Here is a 13,128-nt window from a genome sequence, read left to right as displayed (position 1 = left end):
GTAACTAGACTGAAAATCCATCTCTTGTAAATTTTTCCTTGCTCTTGTTTATTAAGTACAACTCACTGCTGTTTGAAATAAAGCAGTAGATGTGTATATTTTATATATATTCTTTGTTTTTCTCTCTAGGAGATATCAAACATATTCTAGAAAATGAACTTCAGATTCCTGCATCTAAAATGCTGTTAAAAGGGTGGAAGACTGGAGATGTAGATGATAGTGTAAGTTTTCAACTGTGTTTTCAGTTAACTGAACTCAGTTTCAAACTGAGCATCTGTGGGTGGGGATTACAATGCAAGAATTGTTAGTTTCAAACAGTGTCAGATGTCTTGGGTGGCACACAAAGAACTCTTAATCTAAAACATTGCAAAATAAAATCAGGACAAATCAGTTTGTGTTTGGTTTGTATATAATGTGGCCCACCTACAAAAATGATGTTCTGAAGTAACAGAAATTGTATCTTGAAACAAAATATTTGCTGATATTATAAATACATGCCTATGATCAAAAAAAAAAAATCATAATTGGTGAATGTTTTATATTTATAATGATTTTTCTCCCTTCAGACTGTTTTAAAAAGTCTACACTTGCCAAAAAATAATAGTCTTTATGTTCTAACACCTGACCTGCCTCCGCCTTCTTCAAGTCATTCTGGGTAAGTCTTTTGGCCGTAAATTCTATTTGTATGGTTTTTGTTTTGGGGGATTTTTTTTGTTTGTTTGGTTTTTTTTTATTTGTTTGGTTTTTTTGGGGTTTTTTTATGAAGCCACATGTGTATTTTTAGGAATCTGCAGTCAGTAAATAAGAAGTGTTTTCACTGCACTAGTGACTGTTGGGATGAAAGGAAGCTTGTTGGGGTTTTTAAAACTCTGGTGGGGTACATGAGCCTCTTAGGTACATACAGAATTTTGCATCTCACAGATGTGATGACTTTAATTTAACAGAAATCTGGTCCCTGTGGAAATGAGAGCTGGCCTTGCATAAGTTGCTGCTTTATGTTGGTCCATTTAATGTATCATATAAATCTGTATAAATCATTCCTGTCTGTTCAGAATTATTTTATCTTGTACTTTTTAAATGTATGTAGGTGGACTGAATAATTAATTAATATAAATAAATTAATTATTCATTAATAATGAATTATAATTTATTTCCTTGAGTTGAGAAGGATATATTTTATTACTGATTTGTACACTCAAGAAGTAAGCAGTGAGCGTTCGTATGTCACAGAATCACAGAATCATCAAAGCTGGATGAGACCTTCAAGATTATTTAGTTCAACCCACCATAATCACCCCTGAAACAAATCCCAGGTGCCGCATCCAGACATCTCTTGAAAACTTCCTGACTCCACCACATCCCTGGGCAACTTAATCCAGTGCTTAACCACTCTTTCAGGGAAAGATGTTTTTCTAATACCTAATCTGAACTTGCTGTGGTGCAATTTAATGCCATTTCCTCTCATCCTTCCACTTGAGACATGGCAGTGGAGACAGACTCCTCATTTTGGGGCGTTTGGAGAGTGAGAAGGTTCCCCCTGAGCTGAAGGGTTTCTCCAGGAGCAGCCCGGGCTCCCTCGGTCACCTCAGGGCCTTCCCTCCAGGCGCTTCCCCAGCTCCGTTCCCATCTCCGGCCCTGCTCCAGCCCCTCCAAGTCCTTCCAGAGCTGAGGGGCCCAGAGCTGGACACAGCACCCGAGCTGTGGCCTCGGCAGCACAGGGGGACAGTCACTGCCCTGGTCCTGCATGTTCCTGCTCAAATCCAGGTGCCACTGGCCTTGCTGGCCCCCTGGCCATGCCGGGCTCGTGTTCGGTCCCTGCCCAGCAGCACCCCAGGTCTCTTTCTGCTGGCAGGGAATATTGCGAAGGGTTGAAAATGAAGCGACGTTATATGGAAAATACTCTTTTAAAGTCGTTAGCAATTCGTTTGGTTTGGTTTTTTTCCGTGTCCTTCCCTTTCCCAAAGGTTGCATTTTATGTGCTGTTTCCCAGGAAAATGGGAATTTTCCTCGGTAGCCGCTAGAGGGTGCGCGGGAATTGAGCTGCCAAAGGAGCTGCTCCGGACCGGGATGCAGCTCAGGGATGCCTTTGGAATTGGGCAAAATGCATGGATTTCACCTTGTCCGAAGAGGGAGTTGGCTTTCTGACCTTGTAGGTGATAGGAGAACATTCTGCAAGTGCAGTTCTATTACTGGTGAGAGGAATTCTTGGGGAGTCAATAGAAATTTGTAGCTGCCTTCCTAAGGACTGAAAGGACTTTGTATATTGCTAAAAGGTACTTGTGCACATTAACTTGTAGTCTGTGGAAGAATTAAGAATGCTGATATGAGTTATAAAAATAATAATGATAAGAAAAGGAGCATTAAGAGAGGGAAGAGTGGCACTGGAACAGAGAGTGGTGTACAAGAACTGTATGTGCGAACAGGAGCTGTATTTGTGTGTGAGGACAATAAGCATTGTACCTTAGCAGCTGTTTGAAGAACAGTGAAAAGACACTACAGCTGCTAATTGTTTCATTTCCAATTTCAAAACTTTCTGGCTAGGTATTGCTGTATATTGTAGTTTGAATGTTATAAATCTGGAGAGAAAACTGGACTCTGAAGAGAGTTGTTTATTGCAACTGCAGTAAAGTATATAACAACAAACTGTTTAAAAACAGTTCTTAGCCTTTTTTATAGGATTAATGGTTTTAAAGAACTTCACTTGATAGTAAAATCAAAGTAGTTGTTACCTTTTATAGTTTATATTTGTTTCATAGTGGAGATTAGTTCTGGATATTTTTAAGATAAAAGTTGGTAGCATTGGGACAGCAAATGGTGCCTAATTAGTGGCTATTTAAACACGGATAATTTGAAGGCTAGATCATCTTCCTGAAGTCATAAATTCTAGATGAAAGGGGAGGCTTGCCTCCAATTAAAGCATCAATGCAGATCAAAACACATCTAATTGAAGCAATGTACCAAACCCAGTTACACTGTTTACTGCCTACTGTTAGGTCAGTTATTATTCAGATTAGTTTGTTACCCACAATTTTTAAAAGCGTCGTGCTCACGTCTATTATTAATGGATGTTGAGGAACTTTGCCTCTTGCTCTGGGAGTTCATCTGTTGTTTTCTTCAAATGCCTTCTGTTTTGAACTAGAGATAAATAGTCGTGATTTGAATATCTCCAGAAAGTGATATTTGAAAAGCCTGAGATTCCAGTATGTGATATTTTATCTATATGCCCTTCTTAAAAGGAACAGTCTGGCCTCAGCTCTGTAAGCTCCAGTTTTTGTCTGTTCTTTATAGTGAGGCAGAACACTGTCTGAAACATCCTATTCCAACATATTGGTATGAAGGCATTGAAGTTTATTGTGACAGACTGAGTGGGCTTAACCCAGAACTGACTGAAAACCGGCATGTAAATGTAATGGCAAAGTGATCCTGCCTTTTAAATAAACAACAATCTCCTGGGGTATCTTTGTTCATCAGTGGCCTACCTAAAGCTTTTATAGGTAATAGAAACCCAGTGAATTACTACTGCATGCTAGTAAATTGAGGTGGAAAGATTAAATTTAAATGTCAAATATCACCTGTATTGTTCCACCCTGCTACCACAATTTCAGCTGGTAAAGCCATACATTCCATGCACGATATCCAGAACAATAACCATGTGTTCTGTGAGCTGTGGACATACTGAAGTCCGATTTCTAATGAATTCCTGCCTCATCCCAGCAGCTGCAGTAAATCAGCCTTCCCCTTCCATGCTTCCCATCATCTCACCTACCTCTGATACTGCCTCCAGTTGTGTATTTTGTAGCACCTGTGTAATATTGTTCCCCCTGCACAGAGTATCAGTCTGCCCTGCATCTGTTCTCCAGCTCACAGTCAGGTATCAAAGGAAAGGAGAAGTCATGTCCTGTGGGTAGTTTTGAGATCACTGGCCAGGGATCACCTGGATGAGTATAAAATACTGCACTTTTAATGCAGCCTTTTACTGAGGTGGGTGGTAATTTGGGTCCCCTTCCTCCTCCTGGCTGTTGATTTACACCTGGTATTTGAGACCTTTCTAACACTATGAGACCTCCTTAAAACCAGTGACTACGCTCAAAAGTTACCAGGTGGGTGGAGAAGAGCATGATTTCCCTCGGAAAGCAATCCTGAAAGGAAAGATGCCAAAGAATGTCCACCATTCAACGCCCATGGGATAGATCCCTTGCACCAGCTTTGTCAGATTAGATTAATCCCTTCCTCAGCAATTCCTTCCCTTTGTTGCCTTGGATGCTTCTTGAAGGCTGACAATACTCAGTTGAGGAAATAGGTTTAGGAGAATGCAAGAGGGAAGCATGAAGAGTATGAGCATGGGAGTCTGGCCATGGAGCTGGGTCATCCAGATCGTCTCTCCTTTCTATCCTGTGTGTTCTGGGAGATGTTTTTTGTTGCTGTTGTCGTTATGATGGATATAATGTCTTTTATACTTTCTTTGACTTTCAGCTATTTAGCAAACATACTTTATTATACTTGATGAATCACTGGAAAGTTGAAAAGCATTAAAACCCCAGGTGCATACCATGGGGATGATTGGAAATAATGCAATTTTACTAAGTGATTGTAACTTGTTTAACAAGTGTAATCATCTGTGTGGAAAAGAAAAAACCCACAGATCCCTTTTTTCAAGCAATAGGTGCATATATTGCTGAATGCCTCTGCTTTAGATGATTGCAGAGCAGTGGTGGTGATGTGGTGTCTTGCTGTATGTTATCAACTGTAGCAGAGTGTTAATTAAGAACGATGTAACCTGCAACTCCAATTATTAGTCCTGTCTGTTTAGCTGGACAGGAGCAGTGCCTTGCTTTAGTTACTTTGAAAGCTTCCATAAGAATGGTAAGATTAATGTTTTATTTTCCCATCTGTTCATGAGACAGTTTAAAAATCCTGAAGTTTAAAATGCAATAGAATGTAAACAAAAGGGCTTCTGCTCATTTACATGTTAGCCAGATTTGCTAACTGATTGCTGTTTGAACCTAATCTACCACCTCCTGCTGCATTAGCTACAACAAACATTACATTTACATACTGATTTCTTATTTTGTTTTAATGTAAATAATCTGTAATTACAGTAAATTTGGACTTCTGTTGACACGAGCTTATATAAATCTGTAAGTTTAAAATGGAAATGTTAATTACCTTGTGTCATACCTGTTTGTATAAAAATCAGAGGTTTTGGGGAAATCTGTGTGACTGAGAAAGATATTGCCTAGTAGGAAATACTGAGTGTATTTCATAAAAACTGGAATGAAAGGAGCATTTACATATAATTTTTTAAGGATTTACTTTTGGTGTCAAATTCGAAAATATTACTAAAATTTCAAAGAAAAATGCTGTCGAATTGCAAAGTATCATATAAAAAAAATCAGAGCATTAATGCCATGGTCGGAGCAATGACTGTGCTCTGATCTGTTTTCTTTTGTTTGTTCTTGAACTTCTTTTTTGGGTGTCGGTAGGGTACCTCAGCTGGAGGATTGGTACCCAAAAATACAGATTCCCTTGCCTCTTGTGCTGCACAGCGAGTGCAGAATCATTCAGCTGAGGTGAAAAGGTTGTAATGGTGTATATCACCTATCAGCAAATGCTTTTGAAAGCTGGGGTTTGCAGTAGGGGAAAAATGTTCTAGTAAGAGTGGCCTACTTTAGTCTCTTTCCAGAATTTAGTTTTCTTTTCCCACTAATTAATTCTCAGATTAATTGTATTCTCTTAGCACTTCTGGCAACAAAGAAAAAGAAGGGAAAAAAATCTGTATTGTCTTTAATGGGACCTACATTTTGACCCTGATTTTTTTTCCCCTTTTAATATAGCTATTTTATATGGAAAATTGTAGTGAACTATAACATTTGTAGGAAAATTAAACAGCTGTAAACGCTGAGGCCAAAATTTTAGAGATGTGCTTTGCATTCAAAGTCAATCTTCTCGATACACTTATGTGGACCTGAAGAGAGATAGGAATAAGCTTCGTCTTGCTGCCAGTGAGAAGTTTCCTTTAAATACTTTCACCTTGTAAAATTTATCATTACCTTAATGGCTGTAATACAATTTTTGGGCAAGATGTATTTTGGTCCAAGTAATTTGGGTTAATCTGCATCCCCCTTTGCTGGAGGAAATGATTATGGGAGGGACAGACATCTCTGGCTGTGTGTTCACATCAGCCCCATCCCACACAGGAGGGTGGGCGCCAGTGCTGGCATCAGTGACCCATCAGGTGTGTCAGCAATTCCTCCTCCCTGTGACTTTCTCGTGGACACTGTCCAAGCTTTACAGCTGTCAGACCATGTGAGATTTTGATGTAGGAGCTGCAAGGACTGGAGCAGTTGACCGGTGCATTTCTGTGTAAGCAGAAGTAATGTTCCTCAGTTTGTTATTTTTCTAAAGAAAAAGTGAACAATTAACCATGCACTGTGTTTGCTAACACTTTCAAACCCAGTTTTTCCTCTTTTTTTCTTTTTTTTTTTTTTTTTTAGCCAGCTTAATTTTCAGCCTCTTTTTTCACTCTGTTTGTCAATGAATATGTACTGAGAATTTGCTTGTTAGCAGCATTCAGCTTGTGTTGCTTAGAAATCCCAAAAGTAGAGGTGTCAAAATTGTTAGTTCAAAAATTAAAGCTTTTAATTTTTAGGCACTTCATTTAAATTTGTTTGAAGAGTATTTTTTCCTTTCCAAAATACTTCCTGCTCTCACAAGTGGAAAACTTTTCCTATGAGTGGATGCTTTTTATTAGCAAGCTGTATTTTGAGTTGTACTGAAGTGTGTGGATCATGCATAACTGGAGAGACTGAGGGTTTGATCAGATTGGCCCGTTTATTCTATGTTTACATCAATTACTGAATGAAAACATGAGTCATGTTATCAGTTAGCATCTACAGATTTTCAGATAGAGTCAAAATTAGCTTTAACAGAACCTTGTGTGAATCTGTATGGAATCCAGAGCCATTCACATATGAGGTAATTAATGTTTTCAGAGCAATTAAATATGTCATTTGCCTCCAGTATTTGCTGAAAAGAAATAAAAAATCAGAATCTGAAAAAGCACAGCAGGATATTTTAGTTGCTACTGAAAATATGGTTATGAGGATGCAAAACTTACTAACAATCAAATTAGAATTACCTTTGAAAATAGGCATAGAACTTTTCAGGACTCCTCTTTTTATTTTTTTCCCCTCTTTAGAGGGACTGTTAGGTATTTAAAGAATTGTTAGGCCTTTTGTTGAAAATCTCGTGAAAGTACAGAAAACTACATGTTCCACATCAATGACTCCAGTTATATTTGTAGTGTCTCTCATGCACATGATCATACTCAGCATTGGCAATGAGTTATATTTATTTTCCATATTGGAAACCCGTAAAAGACAAGAAATAGCACTTCATGATTTTGTTTTGTAGTATGTGATTATTGAGATGTGGATGGAGCCAAGTAAGGTTTCCCAGTGAAGATATTTCTGTGAGGTAAATTTCCCTAAGATATTCAAGCAAACTTTGTATCTCTTGCTAAACCATCCACTGAGTATTGTATGAGTTCCTTCCCACCTGAGCAGCAAAACGGCAGATCAGTAATTCCAGGAGTTACAACTAACAAATCAGGTCTCAAATGATGGAGGAGTCTTTCTTGTCTTCTTGTATCATAGGATACAGCTGTGCTGATCTGCGTGCAGAATTTGTCCTTTAGTGCTAAGAGGAATGGCTTGTTGAAGTGTCACAGAATAGTGAAGATGTGAAGGAAAAACAGTCTGTCATTCTTTTAAGTGTGTGTGATAAGAAAAAAAAAGAATTGAATAGGCCTCATTAAATTTCATATGCTACTGAACAAGTCAAGTCTGCATAAATATTGTTTAGAAACCCAAGGTGTGGTACAGTGTTGCTGCAGTTTCGTAGCATGTGTGAGATTGCACACAGCCATAATTGTAATGTCTCTAGCAGTAGTCCTGCCTTCTGCTTTGAAAAGTGGAGAGCTGCATAATTTTGTACCTAATTAAGCAATCAGGATACCTTTTTAATATCCAGATATCTTACTACCAGAAAAATCAGAAAAAAAACCCAAGTTTGTAACAACATAAAGGTATGGTTGGCCTGTTTAAACTGTATCTTAAGATTTTTGTTAATTTCATTTTTATTTATGTTTTTATTTTTATTAAAACCCTCTCTGAATTTTTTAAATAAAAACTTCTGAGTGTCCATTTAAAACAATGTGAGCAGAATGAAATTTTCTAAATGTTCAATACCCACATGAGAGATTTTGCTGTGGTTACTTTTCCAGTTCTAATTAGCTGGGTTTGTGTGCTTTAAATGAATCTAAGCAGAAGAATTTCCATTTGGTTTCTGCTTCAGGTAACCCTTGAGAAGCAAGAGCATGCTTTGCCTTGTTCTATTTACCATCAGTTCTTAATGTGCATCATAGCTTGATATTTGGTCTGGCCATCAATATGCAGACAAGCCTATTATTAATGGCATTAGGAGTGCTAAATACACCCGAGGTTTGTGAAGATAATGGGACTCTCTCCATTTTGAAAATACTTAACATCAGATGAGCTTTAAAGGCTGCAGTCACCTTATTAAGGAAGGAGTTCAGGAATGGCCTTTGGTCATTCTCAGCATGCTTCCTTGCATTTAAGAGTGAAAAGAGAGATGATAATGTTGTGCCTGGACTTGTCCATGCAGAGTTTAGGGTACCCTGGGGTTTCTGCATCTAACTGTAAAACAAGCTATAACATGCTTATCCCTGATTTTCCTGTTTTTCTTTCAACCATTTCAGGGCCCTGCAGGAGTCATTAAATCAGAACTTCATGCTGATTGTCACCCATCGAGAAGTCCAGCGGGAGTACAACCTCAACTTCTCAGGAAGCAGTACCATTCAGGAGGTGAGTGCTGTTTCACAGCTGAAGAATAAATGTAGCTCATTATAGCTAATGCCAGCTCTCTTAAAGGGGGTTTACGTAGGCTTGATGGATATTCCTGTATTTTATTAGTCTTTTTTATTTTAATCAACTGGATCATCAAGATTTGATTAAAGAATTCAGTTAGAAAATTGTGTTCTATTAAATGATACCGAAGTATGTTTCTTTTTGTATTGTAGTAGCAAAATACACAAACACTTCCATTGAGTTATTCAAATTTCATTTTACTTGAAACCCCTTGAAGCTCTCTCTTTCTTCCCTTCTTTTAACCAGCTCCATCTCCATTTTGTAGGCACCTCAGCCACTGTGCTGCTTGCTGTTAGGGTGCTGTAATTCTTACTGGCCTGGTAGCCAAATGGTTTTGTGTGTAATGGACGTTGCTGCCGTTCTGTGGAACGGCCAGCAAGGGGTGATATTGGAGAGAACTTCAGCAGAATTAAGTCCTAAAGGAACAAATATCTCTGATGTGACTCTGGACTCTCTGAATTCAGAGTAAGCAGTCCCTTGCATATTTTTAAAACTCCTTTCCAAGTCCAAAGGTTGTTGTCTAGTGCTCCATGGTATATCTAATGCTAGATGTTGTGGATGTTATTTTCCATATAACCCACTACCTTCTGGAAACTTGACAAACAACGTAGAAATGTGAATCTTCGGAATTCACATTACAAAATATTAAGATTAAATGTTTGCTTTTCAAATTAAATGTATGTTTGCTATTATTGGTTTGACACTTCTCTCAGTCTTTTAGGGTTGAACAGATTTTATTGAAGTTTTTCATGTCGCATGCTGACATGGTAGACAGAATTAATTTAAGTTCTGTAATATTAGCTATGGGAGTAGTATCTCATACAACAATAAAAAATTATCACTGTTTTCATTTTGAATCCTGTTATTCTTAAGATCTAAATTCTGATCTTTCCTTCATGTGAAAGCCTGTTTTCTATTTCTTGTGTTTAGATCTACTATAGTAAGTTCAGTTTTGCTTTTTGTGGTAATACAAATAAACATACTTGAATCAGTTTGACTTTTGAGGGGCTGAGCTTTGCCTTTCTAGACTTATAAAGAATTTGAACATTTATGGAAATAAATCATCCAAATAGGTGGTTTTAATTCTAAAATGGTGAGATTCTAAAAGAAAACACATACATATATATTGTCTGGTTTTTATCAATACTGTATCATTTTCTTCTTTGCTGGTGGGTCTTACCTGGCTTAAAGGAACCAGAAGGCTCTGCCAGGGGGATCTAGGCTGCCTTTCCATGCACTGAAGTTTTCTTGTTTGCTGGCAATGGCAGGTTGTTGTCACGGTCATCATTATGAAATCAATATGATTTAAAAGTTCATTATGATTTTCCCTTTAAACAACCAAAATAAAAACGCTATCACCACGTAACCAGCATGAGCAGAAATCCTTTCTTTGCCTTTCTTGTATCTGAGTGTCACACCCAATAGAGTGTATAAAATTGTGAAGGGGCTAAAATGAAAGGAGCTCTCTGGCCCTCGTTGTGCAGCTGATGCTGAACAGGTGAACGTGTCTGTCTGTGCAAAGGCTCCTGAAATCCCCGGGGATTTCGCTGAGGTAAAAGGGGTTGCTGAACATTTGTCTAATTATAGAAAACAAGCACTGTTTTGAATGTTAACTCCCTAATGGCTTCTTAATTTAATTTTTTTTTCTTTTAGAGTAATCATTGTAACAAATCTAGGCAGTCATTGTGGTTTGGAGGAATCAGTGGTATCATTCTTTGTCTCCTTTGTCTCTGTCCTCTCCAGGGACTGTTAGATTTTTTTTTCTCTTCATTCTCTTGTTCACACTTTAACAAATTAATAGTTTACTTTCCTCCTGGTGTATTTTTGTAACGGTGGAGAAGCTCAGTGATGCAGTTGCCAACCACAAGAGGGCAGGAAGGACTATTCAATTATTACCTAAAAATGCCGCTCAGTGTTTTCAAATTAGCTTCTGGTATATTAACAAAAAGGACTATAATGGCCAAGTTATTGTTTGATTTACAGATAATTGGCATATTGCAGGGAGGAGACTTAATTTCACCCTTTTAAATTAAACAGGGAGATTTAAAAAGACATAAAATATTCATTAATGTTCAGTGATTATAAAGCAGTGGCATATATTTATTCTACCTTTATTACTGTTTCGATGGGAAAATACAGCAAATATTTCAGAAATCGACTTGGCCATACTGACAAGTTGAAATGTTTAAGCAGTGTTAATGCAATCTACTCACACGCCATATCCTATGCAGAAAGATTCAAAATGACTACATCAATTATTAAAAGAAATATTTAAGATTCTAGAAATGTTCTACTTCTTGCCACAGTTGGGTGCAACTATCTCTCAAGGGCTACTGATGCAGTGTGTTGTTGTTATTAGTACTGTGAATTTTAAGGAATAGATATTTTTTCCAAGGGTCTCAAAACCCCCCCAAACTCACACCAAAAACTCAACCCCACCACCCTTTCAGAAGGCAGAAATGTTTTGCAGTGCATAAAATGCAAAATCCAGTGAGCTCCCAACTGTGCTTTCCTAAACTACTATTGCTGCAGTTCTCTTTTTTTATTGCTTAGGATAGTGCATGTTTAATAGTAAATTGTTGGGTACACTCCAATAGTAAATGATATTTAGATGAATTGTTTTCTCCAAGAAATCATGGTGTTTAATGGGGAAACCATATGACAAAACATTATCTGAGAGAAGCCTGATGCCGTAGTGCTCATGTCTGCTTCCAAAATTGATTGCATATTACTTTAATGGTTGGATTTTAGAGAGTACTTGAAAACGCCTTTGTTTTATTTTTTAACATTCTTTATCAAAACAGCTAACTCTTTATGTATTAAGATTTGTTTTCTCATCTTAAAAGTATAAGTTACATTGAGTTATATTGTTTTGTGATCATGAACTTCCATAGAATCTTTGGAAATTAAATAAAAAATAAATGGAACTTATAAAAAATTCTGTATATTCGATTTAATTTTTTTTTGAGTTGGGCAGGGGAGTAGTTAACTTGGAAAGTTAATAATAACATGATGGTCTAAATTGGGAGTTAATCTGTGTCACAGGTTTCTGACATCCGTTTGTTCTTGTAAAATTGCAGTATTAAATTAATTCTGGGCAGGTACTGTTCTGGGAAATATCATGGTTACTTTTTTCCATCATCTGCATTTTAAATTGGAAATTGGTAGGTTTTGTGCCACTTAGGAGACTGTTAATGAATACATTTCCAGTGTATTACATGGTTATATAAAGACAATTTGACAAATTGAACTCCTAATACAAGACTAAAAGGACTTTTCTGTCTGAAGACTTGTTCTTTATTCTGCTATAATAATTTATAGAGGCTGCTTGAAATTGGAAAGATTTTTTAAACTTCAGGTTTGAGAAGCTCTGTGGTAAATTATTACAAGGCATTGCCACATTAAAGATAACTTCTTTTCTAATTATACTTACCTACTTGTTCTCATTTAGAAATGATCATTTCTACTATTTTTCATTTTTGCATCTTACAGTTTTATTATTTTACAGAAATGAAGGAAAGCCTTCTTCAGAAAGGGGAATATTTAAAAGTGTGTTAAAAGCAAGTTTGTGTTCTGATCCTGGAGCAGACAAACTAATTTGTGAAAAACTTAATGGGCTTGAGTTCTTGTCACAATAATGTGCTCTACACTTTTTGTTTTAATTAGTGACACAGAAAAAAAATCAAACATTTTTAACAAACTTGATTACTCCATTAAAAACAAGGACTTTACATTTGTCTATTTTACTCTTGATATGGATTTTGAAGCCTTTTTGTGATTCCTGCCTGCAGGATTGCAAAAATATCCCGTGTACACAAGCTGTGTCTGCTAAAGGGTGGAGGAGTTAAATATGCAGAACCCTCAGTCCCCCTGTCTGCTAAAGGGTGGAGAAAATAATGAGGAGTCATTGTTATAATAAATATGCAGAACCCTCAGTCCCCTCACAGATTGGTGATCTTATTTTGTAACTGCTGGAAATTCCAGTTGAGAATACTATGTAGAGCAAGTACTGGGCACTAGAATTCTTGGTGAAACATAAAATCTGTGCAAACAATGCAGAGAAGATGGGTTTTTAAATACTGGCTGCCTCTGCATAGCTGCCTCTGCTTTTTATTCTGTTCCTTTAGCCAATGACTTAAGCAGGGGCTGCCTGCTCAGCATCCCTGTCACCTGTGCTAGG

General features: G+C 37.3%; 1 protein-coding gene across 1 annotated transcript in view; it reads left to right on the top strand.

Moving 5' to 3' along the window:
- FAF1 (Fas associated factor 1) overlaps positions 1-13,128 on the top strand; it is a 151,406-nt gene that overhangs the window by 38,614 nt on the left and 99,664 nt on the right. Inside the window, exons 5-7 of the mRNA XM_041483617.1 lie at positions 130-221; positions 567-655; positions 8,780-8,885. Of these exons, the coding sequence (XP_041339551.1) occupies positions 130-221; positions 567-655; positions 8,780-8,885 (287 nt within the window). The remainder of the gene's footprint in view (positions 1-129; positions 222-566; positions 656-8,779; positions 8,886-13,128) is intronic.

The sequence above is a fragment of the Pyrgilauda ruficollis genome, unplaced genomic scaffold, assembly GCF_017590135.1.
Source record: "Pyrgilauda ruficollis isolate IOZ18807 unplaced genomic scaffold, ASM1759013v1 scaffold6, whole genome shotgun sequence".
Taxonomy (NCBI): Eukaryota; Metazoa; Chordata; class Aves; order Passeriformes; family Passeridae; genus Pyrgilauda; species Pyrgilauda ruficollis.
This window is presented reverse-complemented; position numbering and strand designations above follow the sequence as displayed.